The sequence below is a fragment of the Choloepus didactylus genome, chromosome 24 (genome assembly GCF_015220235.1).
Source record: "Choloepus didactylus isolate mChoDid1 chromosome 24, mChoDid1.pri, whole genome shotgun sequence".
NCBI classification, from domain to species: Eukaryota; Metazoa; Chordata; class Mammalia; order Pilosa; family Megalonychidae; genus Choloepus; species Choloepus didactylus.
Genome location: NC_051330.1, coordinates 6,299,187 through 6,322,112, shown reverse-complemented (window position 1 = coordinate 6,322,112; position 22,926 = coordinate 6,299,187). Strand labels below are relative to the sequence as shown.

The 22,926-nt window shown below is 36.2% G+C and overlaps 2 protein-coding genes across 8 annotated transcripts in view; one reads left to right on the top strand and one right to left on the bottom strand.

Moving 5' to 3' along the window:
• The window catches only part of DYNLT2 (dynein light chain Tctex-type 2), a 28,569-nt gene extending 25,786 nt beyond the window's left edge, over window positions 1–2,783 (bottom strand). The window contains exon 1 of the mRNA XM_037817852.1: window positions 2,606–2,783. Within this exon, the coding sequence (XP_037673780.1) occupies window positions 2,606–2,731 (126 nt within the window). The 5' untranslated portion in view covers window positions 2,732–2,783. The remainder of the gene's footprint in view (window positions 1–2,605) is intronic.
• A 62-nt stretch (window positions 2,784–2,845) lies between these two features.
• The window catches only part of ERMARD (ER membrane associated RNA degradation), a 127,823-nt gene continuing 107,742 nt past the window's right edge, over window positions 2,846–22,926 (top strand). For 5 of the 7 annotated variants that reach the window (XR_005214101.1, XR_005214100.1, XR_005214102.1 and 2 more), the window contains exons 1-11: window positions 2,846–2,930; window positions 7,023–7,191; window positions 8,533–8,672; window positions 9,609–9,710; window positions 9,977–10,066; window positions 11,209–11,306; window positions 12,165–12,301; window positions 13,502–13,616; window positions 14,387–14,489; window positions 18,833–18,862; window positions 19,985–20,053. Coding sequence is in view for 4 of the 7 variants with exons in the window: in XM_037817610.1 (XP_037673538.1) it covers window positions 2,922–2,930; window positions 7,023–7,191; window positions 8,533–8,672; window positions 9,609–9,710; window positions 9,977–10,066; window positions 11,209–11,306; window positions 12,165–12,301; window positions 13,502–13,616; window positions 14,387–14,489; window positions 18,833–18,862; window positions 19,985–20,053 (1,062 nt within the window). In the remaining 3 variants the exon portion in view is untranslated. Of the gene's footprint in view, window positions 2,931–7,022; window positions 7,192–8,532; window positions 8,673–9,608; window positions 9,711–9,976; window positions 10,067–11,208; window positions 11,307–12,164; window positions 12,302–13,501; window positions 13,617–14,386; window positions 14,490–18,832; window positions 18,863–19,984; window positions 20,054–22,926 lie in introns of those variants that run through there. The other 2 variants (XM_037817609.1, XM_037817608.1) reach the window with 2 other exon arrangements.

The following is a 22,926-nucleotide window of genomic DNA, read 5'->3' as shown; positions in this document are numbered from 1 at the left end:
GATTCATGGGTTCTGGGTTGTAGTTTGATAGTTTCAGGTATCTACCACCAGCTACCCCAATTCTTTAGAACCTAAAAAGGGTTGTCTAAATTGTGCGTAAGAGTGCCCACCAGAGTGACCTCTCGGCTCCTTTTGGAATCTCTCCGCCACTGAAGCTTATTTCATTTCCTTTCACATCCCCTTTTTGGTCAAGAAGATGTTCTCCATCCCATGATGCCGGGTCTATATTCCCCCCCGGGAGTCATATTCCATGTGGCCAGGGAGATTCACTTCCTTGGGTGTCTGATCCCACGTACAGGGAAGGGCAGTGATTTCACCTTTCAAGTTGGCTTAGCTAGAGAGCGAGCCACATCTGAGCAACAAAGAGGCATTCGGGAGGAGGCTCTTAGGCACAATTATAGGGAGGCCTAGCCTCTCCTTTGCAGCAACAGTCTTCCCAAGGGTAAATCCTGTGGTAGAGGGCTCAACCCATCAAACCACCAGTCCATGTCTGTGTATTTTTTGAAATGTATGTGCAAAATTAAGACTAACCAAGTTTTCAGCTTTTGATAATCTGCTTAAGGTTTTGGGATCTTTGCAAGCCACAGGAACTTATTCTTGCTAACTGAAGCAAAAATATAACTCATTGGAAAGATATGAAGTAGTTTACAGAATTGAAGAGAACACTAAAGAACCAGATTCAGAAAGACAGAAATTCATGCTATCCTCAATTTGAATAAACCTCAACCATTTTCTTGGTAATATTCCAGAAACAGTTCATCCAATTAGCTTAGTTTCAGTCTCATCCTCACCACAAAGCCAAGGAAAGTGACTGGCAGTTCTACTAAAATTCTATCCAATAGAAAATGAGTTAGTTCTTCAAAGGAAAATTGAGGTGCTACGCCAGAAGAAACATAAAAGGAAGCAGCAAATGTTCATTATATTGATTTGTGTCTTATTTTTTCCTATTCTCAGGAACATGGGAATTATCAGCTACCTCAAAGTGAGAAATGACTCATCAGTGTATTCAGGGTCTTCAGGTACAAGCAGAGGCAAAAAATCTAAATTGCCCGATAATTAGGAAGAAATTGAAAGAGGTATCCAAAGCTGTGACTGATCGCAATCCATACCAAACATGCAATAACCACCTTGGTCCATGTCCCCTCACACCCAGACTTCAGCCAATATTCAGTGTTTGGGAGCATAAAATTTGAAGAAACAACAGATTTAGGCTTCTAGTCTTGCTTTGCTTTTTTCCTTAGTTGTGTGAACTTGGCTTATTTTTCCTCTCTCAGTTTGTCCTTTCCTCCGTAAAATGTAGGCAGCAAAGAACCATCATTACATTTAAGTATTGTATATAAATGTCTTAGCCCAGGTGCTGGCACTCTATATGTACTTTCTGTAGCTTACATTTACGATGCTGTATATCTTAGTCTACTGATCCAAGCTGATCACCTGCTTAGATCCAGCAAGACTTCTCCTTCCTACCTCAGACTTAACCCCTTGTTCACCTGACCTTAAGAGATTCTTAAAGACCTTACCAGTGCTGATCCCTTCCCCCTGCCAGATTTATTTGCCTTTAATTCACTTAAGTGCAAGGGGTATTGAAAAGCCCAGAATCAATTCAGATAAAATTATTAAGATCAGCTTTTAATACTTTCAGGATTTTTTGATTCTCCTAAAATTACCAGTAAGAAACAGAAACAACTTAAAAGTACTTCTACAAAAAACACAACAACAACAAAAAAAAACCTGCCATGTTGCCATAGCTTTGATTCTCTTATTACTTGGGAGTGATCTTGAAATGTTTTAAGGTCTTCAGAAATTAGTGTTCTGCCATTAACTCTACCTCCACCTCCACTGTAACAATTGGGGATCCCATAAAGTATTATGAAAAGAAACTGCTACAGGAGAAGTGGACCACGAGTCACAAGACATAGTCTCAGCTCTATCATTACACACTTGGGTATACCTGGACAAGTTACTTTTTCTTGCAGTGTCTCAATAAAAAACGGTAGTTTTGATTACATAATGGTTTTCAAACTATGGTTACACACAAATACTAGTGTTATGCCACCGATAAATGTGAATATTTTCCGTCAATTTTAAAAAACACCTTAATGTACAGAACATTTTCAATTTAATTTTCTCTCCTGCTTATTCTTCAAATAATGAGCCTGCTGCTATTTATAAAAACTAAAAAAAAAAAAAAAAAAAAAAAAAAAAAAAAGGCTCTCAGTTTGTCATACGTATATTTTTTCATACAGCACACATACGGTCAATTTTTGGCTAGTAAAACTGCCTCTGATGGCACAAAATATGCAAAATCTCTAAAATTTTAAAGGGCAATATTACTCTCAGGAAATGTGCAAACAAAGCAAGTCTTAATTAAAAGAAAGTTGAAAACGTAAAAATTTTGTCAGTTTGTTAAGGTAGCGTTCTAAGCTATATAGCCTAAGCTAAAAGAATCTTAGCACTCGAGTCCAATAGAGGGTACCCAACCCAAGCTCAGGCCTCGGTCTCCGATCTGGAAAATAAATTCCTGCCGTTTTGGGGGTAGTAAGAGGAGGAGGGAACTGAAGAGGAAGAGTAAAGTGCGTCGGCCCCTCGCGGGACTCGCACTCACTGACTCCTTATCGAACATGCTAGGCCTCCTCTCCTTCTTAGCCGTGGTCGGCGGCGTCTGAGAGTTCGAAGGGTTCTGAGTGTTCTGGGGGGAGGACATCTTAGCGCCCCGGCCCCGCTTGTCCATTTTGCCCGGAGATCCAAACCGCCCTCTTTCCCTCAGTCTCCCGGCAACCACCAAGAGTCTGCGCGCCACTTCCTGCGAGAGCGGAAGTGACGTACTCACGCCGCGCGGGGGCGGAAGCGCTACGGTGGCCCGGAAGGAGGGGTGGACGCGCCTGCGACTTTCGGCATGCCCTGGCTGCTGCGACCCAGGAATGATGGAGGTAGAGCGTCAGGGGGGCACCCTGGTCAGGTGTACTTGGGCTCTGCTCTGAACTTCCCTGAACTCAGCGCCTCCGCGGTGCCAGGCAATAATAGGCGCTTCACAAATATTAACTGAATGAGTGAATAACTGAACGTTGGTAGCTGGTGACTGCATGTAGGGGCTGTGTTCGGGCTGCACATTTTCTGCACGGGCGGTGTGAGTCTGCGACAGGGAGACGCATTCGTGCTTCAGTAGTGTCGTAAATGGCTAATAGCTCCTCGACATCAGGTTTCTAACGTGAACCCGAAGCGGGGGAAGCCTGGAGCTTTTTGCTATGAAACATCAGGGGTGTTTTTTTTGCTTGTTTTCTGTGCCTAAGTGTCTCCAGTGGCTCAAGCGAAGGGACCAAAACCTGCAGGGTCAGCCTTACCTATAGCTGATTTGCAAACTCAGTGATGAATTGGCTCCTTGAGTTTTGGAAATACAGTATATCCAGAGCCGCCTTTGTCCTTTAGCGCTCTCCCTGCAATTTGTTCAAGTGGCCGAATTTTTTTATCATCTCCTAGGATTTAAACTGGAATTTGCAAAGAGAGTTTTAAGAAGTAATGTAAAGCCCTTTACATTTGTGTGGAGAGTTATGGGCTATAAAACTATAACAGACAGGTTTTATAGGTACCTAGAGCTGTTAAGCTCAGAGCCAGTATCATGCAAACAAAACACAGACTTATTTTATACTGACCATGACTTGTGTCCTTTAAAAAAAGTTGTGTCTACATAGCACACTAAGCAGTGTTGTGAAGTGCTGTTTAGTAATAATTACCTGTACAGTTCACATTTGTAGATTAAAATTACATAATTAGTCATTCTTAGACCATTTCTGTAACAGTATAAGACTAAATCACAAGAGATTGTGTGTGACTTTTAGACTAGATTCTATAGGGTTGCCTCATGATAAGGATTTCATTCATTTTCCTTCCTTAGGCAATTAAATATTTATCAAGTATCTATAATTAATAACACCGGTAGATACTTTCCTTGAGTACTATGTTCTAGATGCTTTTCAAGTATTATAACAAACCTAGAAGGTGGTAATATTTTGTACCATTTTACAGTTGTGGAACTGAGTTCAGACATGTTAAGTAATTTTTCAAGGCAGGAGGTAGTGGCTGAAGAAGGATTCAAATAAGTCTAGCTGCAAAGCACAGACTTTTTCCACTACTGCATGCTGCTCTAGGAAATTGAAGTAATCAAAGAATAATGGAATGGGGTGCACACACACACATGCATATGCAAGCATACAGGTGACCAGGTAGTAAATGTTGTGAGTTACAATTAATATATTGTGGCTTCTAATATTTATTGATTTGAGGTTAGATTTTATTTCTTAATTAACAGTGGAGTCTTGTCTTGCTCAAGAGAGTATGGGATTACAAGTTAACCTAAAATCAAACTTTTAGAATATATTGATAGGGGATAGGATATGGTTACTCCTAAAAGCTGAGTGGAGACTTGAGGGAGTGTACTTCTGCTCAGAGTGGGAGCAGCCAATCATTCAATAAACTTTTATTAATTCTGTGCCAGGGGCTAGGTTATGTTCTAAGGATACAGGGTGTGTAAGGCATGGTCTTTGCTCTAGGATCTTACAGTTTAGTTGAAGTTGATGGGCAGATTTGTTGCAGGGGTTCTACAATTAAAAGAGGATTCTCTTACAGCCTTAGTTGCCATACTTAGGGCCACCTTTAGTAATAGAGAGTTCATGGGTTTCTGTTCAGAAGTATCAATTCTGTTTGCCACCTCTTATCGCAGAACTACTGCTAATTCCTTTAGGGGTGAATGCTTTTTAAATTGCAGGAAGCCAAATAGATAAAGAAAAAACAAAGAAAAAAAATTTTAATGCAAGAAGCTTTTTTAATAACCCTTGAAAGTATTCTATTTCTGTATCAGTCAGGAGACAGAAAACACACCAGTTTTTGAACTTTGAGAATTTTAATGTAAAGAATTGTTAACTAGGTATGAAATTATTAAGTAGTGTGATGGTTAGGTTCATGTGTCAACTTGGCCAGGTGATTGATGGAGTTTTAGCTCAGGTTTGTCTCACAGTGGGTCCAGTGGGTCCCCGGACCCATTCTGTGGTTATTTTCCCAGTGCCGGAATGCATAATTGGAATAAACATACACAGCAACTGGCAGAATTCTCACACTGGTTCCCTGACTCCTGGAGTGAGGGCTATTATGGTGGGAAAGGCCAAGCGGAAGCCACTAAAACTGCCCCTGCCTAGGAAAATAGTGAACCAGAAGCAATACCAGATTCCTGGAGGGATTGCAGAGATTAATGCCACTCTTAAGGACTTGAAGGATACAGGGGTGGTGATTCCCACCACTTCCCCATTCGACTCTCCTATTTGACCTGTGCAGAAAACAGATGGGTCTTGGAGGATGACAGTGGATTATTGTAAGCTTAACCAGGTGGTGACTCCACTTGCAGCTGCTGTTCCAGATGTGGTATCATTGCTTGAGCAAATCAATACATCTCCTGGTACCTGGTATGCAGCTATTGATCTGGCAAATGCTTTTTTCTCAATTGCTGTCAGTAAGGACCACCAGAAACAGTTTGCATTCAGCTGGCAAGGCCAGCAGTTTACATTCACTGTGCTACCTCAGGGTTATATCAACTCTCCAGCCCTATGTCATAATATTGTCTGCAGGAATCTTGATCATTTCTCCCTCCCACAAGACATCACACTGGTCCATTATATTGATGATATCATGTTGATTGGACCTAGCGATCAAGAAGTAGCAACTACTCTAGGTTTGTCGGTAAGGTATTTGCATGGCAGAGGATGGGAGATAAATCCAACAAAAACACAGGGGCCTTCCACCTCAGTAAAATTTCTAGGTGTCCAATGGTGTGGGGCCTGTTGAGATATTCCTTCTAAGGTGAAGAATAAGCTGTTGCACCTGGCCCCTCCTACAACCAAAAAAGAGGCACAACGCTTAGTTGGCCTCTTTGGATTTTGGAGACAACATACTTGTGCATACCCACAGTTGCGTGAGTCACTTTTATAAATTTTATAGTCATAGATACCTCTCATTGATTCTGTTTCCCTAGAGAACCCTAACTAATACAAGTAAGTATCTGAAAAGATAAAAAGAGATCTCTTAAAGTATCTCCCTCTTGCTTCTCCTACTGGCATATCCTAGTAGGGACCCAGCTGACAAAGCAGTAATGTGGCTTGCAGTAACCCAGCTCTAGCATCACAAAGCAGAATAGAGCGGGGTAGTTTGGATGAGAGAAACAATTGTGAAATAATGGCATGTTTCTTTGGCAATTTCTTAGTTATCTGTTAGGACCCACAAGGGAATAGTTGAAAACCAAGGGTGAGAGTGGAAAGTGAAACATCTCAGGGACAGGAAAGGCAAAAAGAGTAAAATGATTATACTGAGCAAGAAGGGAAAAAAGCTTGCCAGCATCCAAACTAGGAAGCTCCAGAGCTTAATCACTATTGTTAAAACACAACTTGGTACATAAAAATGAAGAGCTCCTGATTCAGGTTAGGCTCAGAGTATGTTCTTTTGCAGATTTTTAGGATGATCTTAGTGCACTGTCATAATTATAGATTTTGATATCATTTAATCCTTAATGGAAAAGCAGTATGATTTGCTGCTTTTTTACACCATTATAGAGTTAGAGGTATGCTTTTTGCTTCTTTTTAAATTCATTATGCTTGATTTTCTGCCTTTGTGCTCCTAATAAAAAATTGCTCATTTTGATAATTCTGGAAGACTAAAGGAATTCTTACGGGAATAATGCACAATTCGTATAGCACATCGAGTTTCTGTGAACTCATATCCTGACAAATATTATGATTAGTAAAATAATTTTAAATCTTTAAGCAATTATCTTTTATTGGGAAAATTTTCTGTGAATTTTTATTTTCAATGTTTAATCACAGTGTTTTAATCATAAAGATCTCATGACATCCAGAAATAGTGTTAACATTAGCTATACCTGAATACGTTCTAAATTAGAATTTTCTTGTGTGACTTAAATACATAATTAATATTCGTCTTTCTTTCCTGTTTAACAATGTGTTTTATGTCTTATATTTCAGATATTAATAGAGGATTCTATTACCACATGTCTTTCTCCATCAGTGTATGATATGATTTGTAAACTTGGGTTTGAAGTCAGAGAAAATTGTGATATCAATACCATTGTATCTCCAAATGGCGAAGTGTGCTGGCAGACAATCACAGAATGTGTGAGTTATACAGAGTCAGGTGTGTGCTTTCTCTCGACACCCATCATCAGTCCATTTAAAATATCTTGACCTGTAGAATTCCCTTTTCGGACGTAGCAGGTTTTTTTTATTATTATTTTTGTTAGAGGATATTATAAGTCTAACTCAAGAGAGAGGGAATCAGTGTTAAAAGAGGGGGAATTGAGGCCACTGAGGCCATAAAAGCATATAGGAGTAAATGAAAAGCTGGGCTAAGCAAACCAGCTTTGGGGTAAGGAGGGATATGGAGGCAGTGAGGGCCGATGGGCTGTGGAGGACATAGGTCTCAGGGCTCAGAGATGATTCTCAGAGCCGGTAATCTAGACAGAAGAGAGAAGGAGAATAAGGAAGAAGAAGGTAGCAGTCGTGGCGTAAGAGTATGAAATGAACAGTAATATAATGTACAGTCATTTTTAATGTCTTCCAGGCACTCCTGTACATTTTTTGGAGCAGGGGTAAGGTTTAGAAAATTTAATAATAGTCATAAAAATTACAAATGACCATACTCTTGGGCTCAGCAATTCCATTTCTAGGAATTTTTTAAGGACAGATATACTTAAATATGTGAAAGTGATGTTTGTGCAGGGTTATTCCTTGCAGTATTGTTTGTAATGGCAAAAACAAAAACAAAGCAAAGAAACAACCAAGTATCTGGCAGTACGGGATTGGTTAAATAAATTATGGTGAATGCATACAATGGAATATTAGGCAGTAGTAAAAAAGAATGAAGGAACTTGTCTTTCTGATAAGGAACTCTCTAAGCCATATTGTTAAGTGAAAATATAGGAGGTGTATGTATATTTGTATTTGCTTGTATGTGTCTAAATATTTCAACATATACCTTATATGCTGTAAAGAGGATGATTAGGTGGTTGGGAGGGAGACTTTCACCTTTTTATATATTTTGATTGTGTACCATGTGAATTTTCAGACCCAACCTTAGCAAAAATTAATTAAAAAAAATAAATTAGTATTATAATACTGTTTTAAAATAATGTCATTAGAAATCTTGCACTCTAATAGAAAATCAACTTACGATCTTATACATGTACAGCATGAACCTGATTTTATATAAACTTATGTACAGGCAAAGAAATTAAAGAAAATCTTTTTTCTCTATTTAAACCTTTCTATATTTTCCAAATTCTCTACAGACGGTATACTTTTATAATAAGTATTAAGTACATTATTTCCTACAATATTTTTGTAGGTTCAGTTATAAACTTATTGTTGCTCTCGTGGAAATTTTATAATTAAAACACTTCTTCTTTGACAACTTAGACATTTTTTCATCATATGATATGTAGCTGTGATACTAAAAATTGTTTTCTTATTCCTTAAGACCAAAATCTGGATTACCAGAAAAGTGTGAGGCTACTGGGTCCTATATGTGAAGCTGTTCATTTGCATTTGGTATCTTTGACTAAGATGCAGTTTGAAATTCGTTATGCATTGTGGTTCCAGTGGACAAATTTTCCAGAGGTATGGCTTTTAAACAACCTTTAAAAATAAAAGATTTTACAAATACAATTGGGAACCCTTATTACTTGCTAATTTTAATGAGGCCTCCTCCATCACCTAGGCCCTCAAACTGTAGAGAAGCCTTGAGGGTTGCAAGAGAAACTTGACCTGTTATACAAAGTTTTCAGTGCCTGTGCTGAGAAATGCATCACTTTGAACAAAGGAAATGTTTTGATATTTTATCATAGGATTGGGGATTGGGGACATTGCACTTAGTACATAGGTGCTTATCCTGGGTCAGAAGAAAAATTGACCACTCCAGAGTACAGAGTAAAACAAAGGCCTTTCCATTGAGAAAATGGAAAGAAGAGACTAGGGATGAAGATGTTTGTCTTGTTAAAGGTGAATTGAAGAGAGGAGGAAGTGATTTGGGGCCAAGCCCAAATCTCATTTTGGTTTATTTGTTGGTTGGTTTTTCTCCATTTCATTTGGCACATTAAGTAACCACAATACATCTGTGACTTTAACAAGTCTAATTCTCAAATACTTTTAATTTCCTAATTCAGAGTAGAGGGATCATCCTCTCTCTTTGTAATAGCTTTTTTAAGTGGCAGAGTGAATTGCCTTATGTTTATCTATTTTTAAGAACTAAACTAAACGAAAATGGGAAATAAGATTTAGATCAAAATATTTAACTTTTTAATTCACAAATTTGCCAGATTTATTGCTGTCAATAAACATTTAAATAAAGGGAGAATTTTCAAAGAACTCAGAGCTTAAAATATTTTTCTTAATACTTTAGGTTTTTGTTATATTTATATAGAAAATGTTTACCTGTAGTACCAAAAAATATGCCAACTGAAACTTTTAGAGGTTTGAATTTCAATAACAGTATTGTTACTTTGATAAATATTTCTTATGGAGTGCAAAATTTAATGTGTATCTTTTTCTAAACAGTTATTTCCTGAGATATTTGATGCCTTGAAAAGTCTACAAACTACTACTGTTTCCCTTAGCTTAATGAAACTGACGTCGTGTCTAGAACGAGCTTTGGGTGATGTAAGTTTAAGAACTGTTTTATTACTGGTCCATTTAATTATTTCGATTAATGTTAAACTGTTTTGCAGCACCCTCAGATTTCTTGATTTTAATTACTGTTTTCCTATAAAATTACAATCATCTGGCATAGATTTTAATATTTCCCTTTTGATGGTGTACTTTTCTCCTGTCATTTCTATAAACACTTGTTTTATGGGTATATTTCTTGGTAACATTAATTGGCTCATTATAATACAATTGTTATAAAAACTTTGTTTGAATTTTAGGTATTTTTACTGACTGGGAAGGAATGCCCCTTTCTTTTAAGAGATCTGCTTGCATCTGAGGAACTTGCTCAAGTCTTTGGGCAGCCTGTGGTAAGCTCGTTCATCTAAAATTTATGGAGTCAGAGCAAAATAAAGAGATTAGAATTAGCTGTACCTTGTTCCTCCAAAATTGATTCTGCCTTAGGGAAAAAAAATTAATTACATCAGCAGTTCAAACATATTCTCCTTTCTCACTTTCCCTTTCAAAATCACTTGTCTTCCAGTCACACACAAAAAGACATACCTCTCGTTATCCTGAATCTTACAGTGGTGATTTATGGTAGAAGAATCTCTCCAGTGCAGTCAAAGAGACAATTTAAGTATATTGCTTTGGTTGATTATATATTAATGATTATACTAATAACTTAATCCAGAAAATAAGTTTAACACTTTAAAGGTATAATATTGCAGTTTTATTCTAAAATAGCACTAATTTTAACGTGGGATATTTTTGTAGGAAAAAAAATTTAGATGTTGATTAAAAAGCATGCATATTTTTCAGAATCTTCTTGAGGGTACATGGTCAAGAGAGTTTAAGGCTAATGAATAATCATCAGGCAACTGAACGAGGTAGGGAGGGTTAAGGTGAAGAAGAAACCCAGGGATGCAATCCGTTCATTAGGACCCCTGTAGCAGATAGGTGTGTTCTTCACTTTAGAGAGAGAGTTCTAAAACGTTTGAGTAATTTACTAACATCATGCAGCTAATTAGTGGCCTAAATGGCCTGGTTTTGGCTTTAGTGTCTTTATTTCACCACATAAGTGTACTGTATTTAATATTGAATTTCTGTTGTCCATTTCTGTTTTATTTTATTCCAATAATAGGCACATTTGATATATGGTATAAAGCAGTACAGCAGTACTGCTTAGTTCAGATACCTTCCTTGTAGTAATTTCATGATCTTGGTTTCACCTCTCCATGCCTGATTTTCTCATCTGTATAAAGAGAATAATAATAGTGTGTGCCTTATAGCTGTTCTGAGGATAAATGAATTAATGAATACATGTAATATGTAACTGGTACATATTAAATGCTCAGTATATGTTAGTTTTATTATTACTATTTATTAGCCCACACTTTTGGTTCTGTTGGTTATAAAGACAAAAGCAAAGATTATCTCTATTATGTTGGTTTATTTGGTAATTCAGCAATTATTTAGTTGTTCAGTAAATTGCTCTCCTTACCCTGATTAGATGGATGTGCTAAAAGTGTTTGTTGGCTCTCCATGTGGACTTAACCTGCGTAATATCTTATGGCATGGCTTTGCATCACCTCAAGAAATTCCTCCAAAGTAAGTTGCTAGTGAAGTAGCTTTCTTTCTTTTTAAATTCACTTAAGAGTTTGTTTTATCTTGAGTTCTGCAAGGGGGAAAGATGTATTTTTAGAAAAATAAGAGAATTCTGAGACAGGATTTTAAAGATAAAATTGACTGTCAATAGCAGAGTAATTAGAATGGTGATGGGGTTATGGTTTCACAGGCTTACCTCCCAAAGGCAATTTGTTTTTGTTTCTTAAATAAACTTTATTTTTAGAGCTATTATAGATTTACAGAAAAATTGCACAGAAAGTACAGAGAATTCCCATATATCTCCTCTCTCCCCCACAGTTCTCTTTTATTATTAACACCTTGAATTAGTGAGGTACATTTGTTACAATTGATGAACCAAAATTGATACATGACTAATAACTAAAGTCCATAGTTTACAATAGGGTTCGCTCTTTGGGAGTACAGTTCTGTGGGTTTTGACAAATGGGTAATGTCTTGTATTCGCTGCGATAGCATCATTCAGAATAGTTTCACTGCCCTAAAAATGCTCTGTGCCCTACCTATTCATCCCTACCCCACCCACCTCCAACCTGTGGCCACCACTGTCGTTTTTCTGTCTCTAGCTTTGCCTTCACCCCAGTGTCATCTGGTTGGAATCATGCAATCTGTAGCCCCTTCAGGTTGTCTCCTTTACTTAGCAATATGTGTGCCAGGTTTCTCCATGTTACTTTGTGGCATGATGGCTTATTTCTTTGAATCACTGAATTGTAATGGTGTTTTGATTTCTTAATTTTAAACTGTTTCTTTTTTTTGAAAGTAAAGCTTTTAATATGTATAATTGAGTTCATTTTTCTAACAGATCTCTGTGGTATTTTCCCCCAGATACTGTTCAATGGTGTTACTGGTGACAGCAGGATTGGGTCAGCTGCTAAAAAGTTACCTTCAACAAATTGAATTTACATTGGTACATCGATCTTTCATAACTCTTAAAAACTCAGAGGATTTGATTGTTTTTCCTGGCAAGTACTACATTTCACATTTTTCTGCTTAATATTATCTTCGTAACTATATTTGTAAAGTGCTTAAGTAGCATTAAGACTTAAATTCTTGAGTTGGAGTAAAGTTTTTCTCACATGGAGAGGTGGCTTTGAAAACTGCCTGAAGAACTTGTAAAACTTTACCACATAAAAAGCCTTGCTTTTTCCCACCATGTCCCCAGGGTTGTTATGTAGTGTTTTTGAGAGGCACAGCTACATGAGTTAGTACTCATGAGAGAAGTTAGCTTATCCCTCAGATGTGCTGGCATACAGAATCACTCAGGACCATCTTATGTTGTACATCTCCTTCTTTCTCTTTCTCTTTCTCTAATTATTAGAGCAATTGTAGGTTTACAGAAACATCATGCAGAAAGTGCTGAGTTCTCATATACCCTCCTCTTGCACACATAGTTTTCCCTATTATTACTATTTTGCATTAGTGTAGTACCTTATTACAGTTGATGAAACAATATAATTATAATTATACTATTACTTATAGCCCATAGTTTGTATTAGGGTTCACTTTTTGTGATGTACAGTTCTTTTTTTTTTTTTTCCTGGTAATTATATACAGTCTGAAATTTCCCTATTCATCTACTTCCAGATATACATCTGAAATTATATCCCCCAAGAGCATTCACCAAATTGTGTCTCCATCATCATTATCCATTGTCAAAACTTTTCTATCACCCCAAACAGAAACTTCATACCAATTGAACATTAACTCCCCATTCCCCACCCGGCTGTGGAGAATTCTAGTTTCTGACTTTATGAATTTGCATTCCATTCTTCTTTAGCCGTTATCCAAAGGCACCTGTATTATAAAGGGTCTCTTATATCTTCTGAAAGATATATTTTACTTCTCTTGGTCAGTATGTTCAACTGGTCAACCCTGAACTCCCCTATTCACAATTGTTGTAGCCTAAATCACCAAAGAGACGCAGTTGTCCATGTTCCCTCTGCGTTCAAGGGTGTCTGAGGTCACCTGCAAGTCCAGTTCTAGTTCAGGGATACCTTCTCTTTGATGGTATGCACCATCTGTCCCACGCGGGCATCAGACAGCATAGGTTTCACTTCATGTAGAGAAAGAGATCATCTGGTTTGTGTCATTGCCCAAGTGTATTCAGACCTTTTTTCAGTTGAGTAGCGTGGTGGTTTTAAAAATATTTTGCTGTTTTGCAGATGTTACTCCTGAAATACTTTCAATATTAGAAGAAGTGATGAAGACATCTACTTTTATATTAAAAATTATGTTGCCATATTGGGAAGTTGCAATAATCAAGTTTAGATCACACAGGTAACTTAAGGGTGGTATTTCAAAGCATTTATTGATTGCTTGGAGGCCAGTCCTTCTTAAAATCCTTTACTTTTCATTCTTTTTTGCTATTTAAATACATATAAACAGAAATGATGGTGACTCAAGAGTAGACTCAAGATAAAATATCTTCATGTAATTAAAAGACATCTTCTAATTATGTTTTGAACATTATATGTCATCTTTTTGATACAGTTGATACAGATAATTATTTTTATAGAATCAACTTTTTAATAATTTTTTGAATTCTTACCAAGAGTGAAATGGTGGTAGAGAGTCATGAAACAAATTTGAAGTAAGGTTTGTCTTTATGAAATTATATCCCTCAAGAGCAGACAATATACTTATGCATTATAAAAATCAGGAAGTCTAAAGAATTGATTTTTAATTCCTATGAGGTTACATTATCTGATGTATTCAGGCCTTGAAAACCCACTGACATCCTGGTATCTGAGTGTTTTTTAAAAGTAATGAAGCAAATTACGTAGATCGTCGATGGCATTTTATTCTGCTGGGCTACTGCAATAGCTCATCAAACAGTAGGAAGCTGTGGAAAATAGTTTTAAAACCACTAGTCTAATGAGACTTTGATTTTGTTTTCAATTTGTTTCTCATATTAGCAAATAATATAAGCTTTCCTTACTTTTAATATCACATTAGTAATATCTGGTACACAGCACAGTTACTGTGAAACTCGTGCCAGTATTGTTTTTAAATGTAGAGTTTTGCTTATTTGTCCTTCAATTCCACAGGTTTGCTGACTGTGCTTTATTATTATTGACTCAACTAGAAACTGGACTCAGGAATGTTTTTGCCACAGTTAACAAATGTCCCAAAAGACTTCTGACAGCAGAGGTACACATGCTTTTATTATTGATGATGATTTTTGCTTTTGTTGTTTTGGCAGTTTTCTATGGCTAATTAAACAATTTTTAAAAAATTATCTTATTTCTGTTTATACTTTAAATGAATTTTTTTAGCTAAGAACTTTCTTTGAAAGGCTTGACTGTCATCTTTTGTGACTTCCTAATATAATGTTTTTATATTTTATTTTTTATTTATTTTATTATGATTGTCTTTTATAGTTCTAGAGTATTTCCAAAAAAGTCTTTTAAACTTAATGATGTCATAAAAGTAGTAACCACTTAGTTTTTTTCTGTTTGACCACAATTAAAGGCTCATCATTTTATCCAAATAAGATGAGACATAATCTGCAACATTAGAATTAGTGAACAGAAATATCATGACCTTGTGTCTCATCCACTGTGTTTAGGAAAGTGTGACATGAAGAAGGGGTATTGGCTTTAGAGCCCAGACAGACCCAGGTGTGAATCCTGACTCTGCCACTTACCAGTTATGCTGTGAACTTGGAAAAATAGTTGATATTATATGTGTTTTCATTTCTTCACCTTAAAAACGGGATCATAATACCTCCCAAGAAAGTTGTAGTATTTAGAGATAATTTGTATAAAATACCTTGAACAGTGACTGTTATGCAATAGATTATAGTAGTTTTTGTCATCACCACATTTCTATCAACTTTTTCCTCCCACTGTTGTTACAGAGTTTGTGAGTTAGCTTCTGGTTGCCCTATCTGCTCCAAGGGTATCTTCAAGTTTCCAGCCTATTTACCTTCTCAGGACCCTTTAACACTGTTTATCATCCTCAGATTTTTGATGCTACCCCCTGGCATCTGCAGTCTCTCCTTACATTCTGCTGCTAGTGACAGAAATCCCAAAATAATAATGGCTTAAATAAGATAGAAGTTTATTTCTTACTCTCATAAATGTAAGCAGTGCAGAGCTGAGATGGCTGCTCCACACTTGCCAGGTACTCAGGCTCCTTCTGTGATGTAGTCTTGCCCTTCTTCAAAAGAGGACTTCTTCCTCATGGCTCAAACTGGTTGCTTCAGCCATCACATCTGCATCCCAGCCAACAGAAGGAGAAAAGGAGAGTGCCTGCCTTGTCTGTAAGCTCGCTTCCCAGATATTACACATACCACGTCCTCTTGGCTAAAACTTAGTCATACCTTGCTGCCAGGGAGGCGTGGAAACATTTTATAGGGCCATTTACCCAACTGAGAATGGAAGAACCTATTGGTAGAGGGTGGGGGAGAATACTTATTATTCTGGTATGAATAGCAGGATCTGCCACACCTTGTATTCTTATTTTTTTTTTTCTTCACTAGATTAGCTCCCTCTTTGTCTCTATAAAATACAAGCATTCCTGAAAATTCTTTCTCAACCTTGTTTCTCTTTTGATATTTTCTTCATGGGAAATCTCACATAATCCCATGTCTTAAATTGTCACCTCTGTGGGAACAACAACAATTAGAAAATATTCTCAACCTAGTGAAATGAAAACCTGACAAAAGTTGTAAGGTGCAGCTAAGGCTGTGCTAAGAGAGCAGTTCAATGCATGAAGTGCCCATGGTTCCTAAGTCATTGTCTCTAACTGACATTTCTCCTGGTCTCCAGAGGTGGTTCACGCCTGTTTGCTGAATATCTTCATATAGGTTTTCCCCAGCATCTCAAACGTATTTTATCTCAAAAAGCATATTGTTTTCCTCCAGTGGTGTTTTTTCTCTGGTATTCCTTTTCCTATTACCACGTATCCTAGTGACTCTGGCACCAAGCTTTCGTATCATCTTTTTCTTTTCCCTGCACTTCATTCTCTGTATCCACTTAGTCACCCGTGAACTGTTCCTCATCTTCCTTCTGTAATCCATTCTCACACTGCCACTAATTATTTTCTTGACCTAATAGTCTTATGTGTTTCACAGTAGTCATCTGCTATAGTGACTTTCCAGGGGCCTCCCAAATAAATTTCACATTTTCTAGCATCCTCTCTTAGGATCTCAGTGTTCTGGCCCTGTCCTCTTTGTATAGTTTATTTCCCATTAGCATCCTGCATTATAAGTTAGGCTCCTCACCACTCTCCAATATGCATAATCTTGCATGCCTTCAAGTCTTTTCTCATATTTTGCCTCATATCCCTTTCTTTCGTAGGATTATCACAATTTTCTGCCTTTTTGAGTTCAGATCAAGGGCTGATGCCACAATAGTGACTTACCAGAGCCTTGTCTTCTCAAATTTAATAGCTCCTCTTTTCTGCATTCTGTGTTTTATTTTATCTTGGAGACAGTTCTGTTTGCCTTCTATGTATTTATGTAGAAGTATCTGACTTGCAAGTTCCTTAAGAGGGGAATGTGGACATGTTTATTCCACTAGAGCCTAAGTCCAGTGCCTGTTGCATACTTTGTTCTTTCTGGTGCAGGGAATTAGTATCCTAATAGTCACAGCTCACATTTCATCATGGTTGAAATTGACTTTGTGATAACTATCCTCAGTTGCTGCTTGGTCATTTGGTATAAATAAATTTGGCTATTTTCTTCTCATTGGACTGCACATATAAAATGACTCCACAGAAGATGTAATTCATCAAGGAATATCTTAAGTTTTAGCCTATTCTCTTTTTTTTAAATTCATTTTTATTGAGATATATTCACATACCACGCAGTCATACAAAACAAATCGTACTTTCGATTGTTTACAATACCATTACATAGTGGTACATTCATCACCCAAATCAATCCCTGACACCTTCATTAGCACACACACAAAAATAACAAGAATAATAATTAGAGTGAAAAAGAGCAATTGAAGTAAAAAAGAACACTGGGTACCTTTGTCTGTTTGTTTCCTTCCCCTATCTTTCTACTCATCCATCCATAAACTAGACAAAGTGGAGTGTGGTCCTTATGGCTTTCCCAATCCCATTGTCACCCCTCATAAGCTACATTTTTATACAACTGTCTTCGAGATTCATGGGTTCTGGGTTGTAGTTTGATAGTTTCAGGTATCCACCACCAGCTACCCCAATTCATTAGAACCTGAAAAGGGTTGTCTATATTGTGCGTAAGAGTTACCACCAGAGTGACCTCTCGGCCCCTTTTGGAATCTCTCTGCCACTGAAGCTTATTTCATTTCCTTTCACATCCCCCTTTTGGTCAAGAAGATGTTCTCCATCCCACGATGCTGGGTCTAGATTCCTCCCCAGGAGTCATATTCCACATTGCCAGTAGCCCATTTTCTTATCCTGAATAAACATAAGATTAATTTATTTATAATGTTATATATATAAGAAAGTACTTTGTAAGACGATAAAGTGCTACACAAATGTTGTTTATTGAATACTTACTGTGGTGTATGAGTCTCTGCAAGTTCAGTGGAGTTCATAAAGATGTATAAGATCCTCTATCTTTTAAGAAGCTTATCTACTAGGGATGAGAGAGAAAACACTTACACAAATCCCATAAAACAAACTAGAAAGTAATGCATGTAGTTTATGGAGTTAAATGAAAAGTTTACCTTTTGGGAGAGAGTGGACATATCTGGTAGATATCTGGATATTTGGACTAGAGCTCAGGAAGAATTTTAGGGTGGGCAATACAGGTTTGGGAGATAAAACTACAGGTTTTAGAGTCATAGTAATAAATGTTAAAGAACATCTGATAATATCAATTTGAAAGCATGTTATTAAGCATTAATAAATAAGGCAAAATTTATTGAGAGCTTACCTACACAAAACACTGATTTAATCACATTATGTGTAAAATCTTATTTAATTCTCCCAATAACTTTTTGATATAGGTATTATTCATATCCCGTTTTATAGAAAAAACCAGGGTCTTTTTGAGTTAAGTAAGTATCCCAGGGTTTCACTTCCTAAAAGTGTTGAAGTTGGGATTAGAACTGTGAAATAATCTGATCGCAGAACCTGTGTTTTTAAACTGTAAACTAATTGCACCAAGAAGCATGTAAAACAAAGACTTTTAATTGGAAAAAATATTAAGATTGTACTCGTGGAGAAATAACAGCTATCGGCAGAAATATTCTATTTGCATGAGTAGTGATTTATGAAGTTCTGGAATCATAAATTTTGTGAATATCTGAACTAAAGTACTGGTTAGGGCAATGTTTTAATGTTGGCTTAATTTTGGGATTTACATATACTTTCATGCATTTTATATAATGTTTATTTTGTTAATTACATTCTTCCTAGGGTTTCTACATAAGGTTTATTTTCAAAAGAAGTTTTCAGATTTGTGGACATGTGCTAGAAGTTTTTCCTATTTTGAATAATGACACTGTACTTATATTTTGCTTTAATTATTTCTTTTCTTTTCTTCTCTGAAGTCAACAGCTCTTTACACAACCTTTGATGAAGTAAGTAGTTAAGCTCATAAGGCATCTTAATACAAATAAAACATTGTATTCTTTTCGAATACAAAATTAAATATCACCTATCATAAATTTACTGGAAAATGTAAGAAAAACATATAGTAGAATTAAATATAGTTGTCAGGCTAATTTTGAGTCATTATTAATCTAGTTTTTAACAGTTAAAGTTAAAAGTTGCAAAATGGCAAGAAATACTAACATCATTGGCTATAATTATTTAGAGGCTTCCATTTTAAATTTAAGGTTATCACTTATGTTTCTTCAGATGAAATATACATCAGTTACTCTGTTATAAATACATAGTATACACAAATGCATTTAATCAGTGGAATTGAGGGAGAAAAGATGAAAATACAGAATAGTAACAATTACCATTGAAAATATCCTTTATCCTCCGTGGAGTATATAAGCTTTTTAGTGTGCAAATCCTAGATGGTAATTCTTATGTACTCTGGTGTACTCTAGGGCATGATACCTTAGAGCTAGACTACGGGAGGAAGCAGGGCAGAGTCTGTGTGTAGCTATCCGGGCCTTTAGATCATTCTCCCATTGGGATAACTCTTAAGTTTCTAAGTGAATGGGTGGTGTGTGAATTAAAAACTGCACCTTCTTACCTGCAGTGTTCGTTCCATTAGGTAAATAGTTTGCTATTACATTAATATATATTTGATAGTGTGAGATTTAAATTAGATAGTGTTGCCAATCAGTATTGGGTTATGTCAGGGGTAGCTGGGTTCTAAAGTTGAGGATGCATTAAGAAGCGACTGCTGAGCACTCCTATTTATATGTATATATGGATGTCTGTATGCATTTGTAATTATATTCATAGAAGTTCATGAAAAAGTAAAATCTCGATGTGAAATTTAGTGCTGTTCTTCTCTCATAGAAATGTTACAAGTTTTAAGTACATTTCTAAAAGTCATTATACTGGTTAAGAAGAGTTTTCCAAGAAGAGTTTTCCAAGACTGTCCTGTTTTCATTTAATTTGCTTGGAATTTATATGGCATGTTATACCAAAGGTGCAGTGTCCCTTGACTCTGAAAGTACCTTGGGGGTGTGTGTGTGTGTGTGCGTGCGTGCTAACCAATTTCCTTTTTGGTGTTTTAGATATTGGCAAAAGAATTGAATGATGGTAAAATCAATCAGCTTCCTCTTTTTCTTGGAGAGCCTGCTATGGTAAAGTATTAGGTATTTTCCAATTTAGTATTCTTGTATTTATGGATATTATTAGCACTTCTCAAAATTGAAATGAATTTTGTTCATGATATGCTCAAGAAAAATATTTCTGAACAGTTTCTGTGCTATATCAAACTTCATCCATTCAGCAGACATTTGTGAAGCACTTATTCTGGCTTGGATACTATGCTTTATGCCACTTATTTAAGTGTCCTTTTTTTAAGGCCTGATGGTTTAGCTGTCCTGTTCCTAAACATTATCTGAATTTGCTGGTTGTATTTATTGTGCTGGTAGAAGGAACCAAAACTTTTCTTATATTTGCTTTGTGAAATACAACAACAATCTAATTGGACCAATGGGATTAAGTGTTAGATAAAATGAGAATTATTAGTTGTTTAGAACTCTTTTCTATCTGTTAATTTTTAAATTTTTATTTTATAAAGATACTGCAATGACTACTTTGGGTTATAAATAGGTACTTTATATTTATTCCTTCTTTTAAAATGTTTGTCTTTAAACCTGCCTTTCAAATTATTCTTATTTCCTTCCACTTTGTCAACTTCTTCTTAATTTGAATAACTTAAATACAAGTATGTTCTGTTTGCAGTTTATATATATTTATGTTATTTGAATACACTTACCATTAATGGCAAGAAAGGACTTCTTAGTTTGTATTTTGATATATCTTGTCCATGAGAATTAAATTAATAAGGGGTATCCTCAAAAAAGTTCTCAGAAGATGATATCCAGAAAAAGTTTCCTACTCCCTTTTTATGGTTGCTTGATTGTTGCCACTCTTCATTTTATTAGTTTATACCAGCATTTGCACTGATACTAGAATAAATATACCCTTTATCATGCTCACACATCCCAAGTTAAAGAGTTAATTTATTTTACATTGTAACCTAAAAACTCTGCCTACAATTCTTTTGCCTAACTAAGAAGACTGTAACTATTGTAGCAAGAAAGTGTCCATCATGTTTGTATTCTGACATATTTGTTCATGTTTTTGTAGCCATGGCATTTAGTGGAGTAAACATAGTATTTAGAAAGAGAAGACTTAGGTTTGAGTCCCATAACCTCTACTTACTAGTTGTACAGTCTCGGATAAATCACTTACCTTTTATTCTGCATCAGTTTATCTGTTTAAAAAAAAATTGGGAGTGGTGTCATGGAAAGTGGTGAAATAACAACCTCTCGAAATCCTTTCTTCCATGAAAGCAATGAGAACAATGATAAAAAAAAAGTTATCAGAATCAACATTTTCAGAATTCTTGCCTTGTAGCAAGTTGCGGAGGGTTTATTCAAGAAAACTGGCTGAATCTCGGTGAGAACAGCAGACTTTGTGGCGTTTTGAATTGCATTATTCCTGTACACCCCTCCCCAGCTCTGCACTCACCTTGAATCCACAGTCACGGTGAAAACCAGCAGCATATGGCAGTCCCCGGAAGAGGGAGAAATGGGTTAGAGCTTCTTCAAGGCCCCGCTCCCTGAGAGTTGGCATTCCTTGATCTTTCTGGTGATTTCCTAGAAGAACCTACTCACAAAACCATTTATTTGAACTGACTCAGCGCTCTCCCAGTGGAAACAGTCTCTTCCCCAAGAGTGTTTCTCAAAAATAATCACAGACAATAGCTTAGCCATTGGGGATGCCTGAGGCCATGGATGACATTTGAGGCAAACAATGGGATAGCCAAAAAGCTTAAAAGGAAAATCTGAGGAATGAGATAGCTATATTAGTAATTATATTAAGTGTCAGTGGATTAAACATTTCAATCAAAAGGCTGTTAGTGACAGAATGGACAAAATGTATGATCCAGCTCTATACTTTCTATAAGAGACACACTTCAGATGGAAAGACACAGGTTGTAAAAGGAAGAAAAATATACTATGCTGACAGTGGTCAAAAGAGAGCCAAAGTAGGCAGCTACACTAATGGCATAAAAAATAGACTTTAAGACAAAAACTGTTACTAAAAATGAGGAGGGATATTTAATAATGATCAAAGGGTCAACCCATCAAAGCTGTAACAATTATAGACATATATGCACCTAACAACAGAGTCCTAAAATAAATGAAACAAATATTGACAGAACTGAAGGGAGAAGTAAAAAATTTAACAGTAATAGTTGGAGACTTCAGTGCTCCACTTTCAATAGTGGGTGGAACAAATAATAGCAGAATATACATTTTTCTCAGAACACAACATTCTCCAGAATAGCCCATATGCTAGGCCATAAAATAAGCCTCAGTAAGTTTGAAAGGAGTAAAGTGATTCAAATATGTTCTCCAACCACAATAGAATTAACTTAGAAATTAGTAACAAGAAAATTTGGAGATTCACAAAATGTGGAAATTAAGCAATATACTTATAAACAACCAGTGAGTGAAAGAAGAAATCAAACAAAACTAGAAAACACTTTGAGATGAATAAAAGCAGAAACACAGCATACCAAAACTTATGGGATATAATGAAAGCAGGGCTCAGAGGGGAATTTATAACTGTAAATGCCTATATTAAAAAAGAGATCTCAAACCAATAACCTAGCTTTCTAGCTTAAGAAACTATAAAAAGAAGATTAGACTAAACCCAAAGCAAGCAGAATGAAGGAAATAATAAAGATTACAGTGAAAATAGACAATATAGAAAATAGAAAAATAATAGAGATAAATCAACAAAACCAAAAGTTGGTTCTTGGAAATGATCAACAAAATTGACAGACCTTTAGCTTGAGTAACCAAGAAAAAGAGAGAAGCTTAAATTACTAAAGTCAGAGATGAAAGGGGTTATTACTACTGATCTTAAAGAAATAAGAGATTATGAAGGAATTCTGTGTAGAATTGTACATTGACAAATTAAATAGCTCAGATGA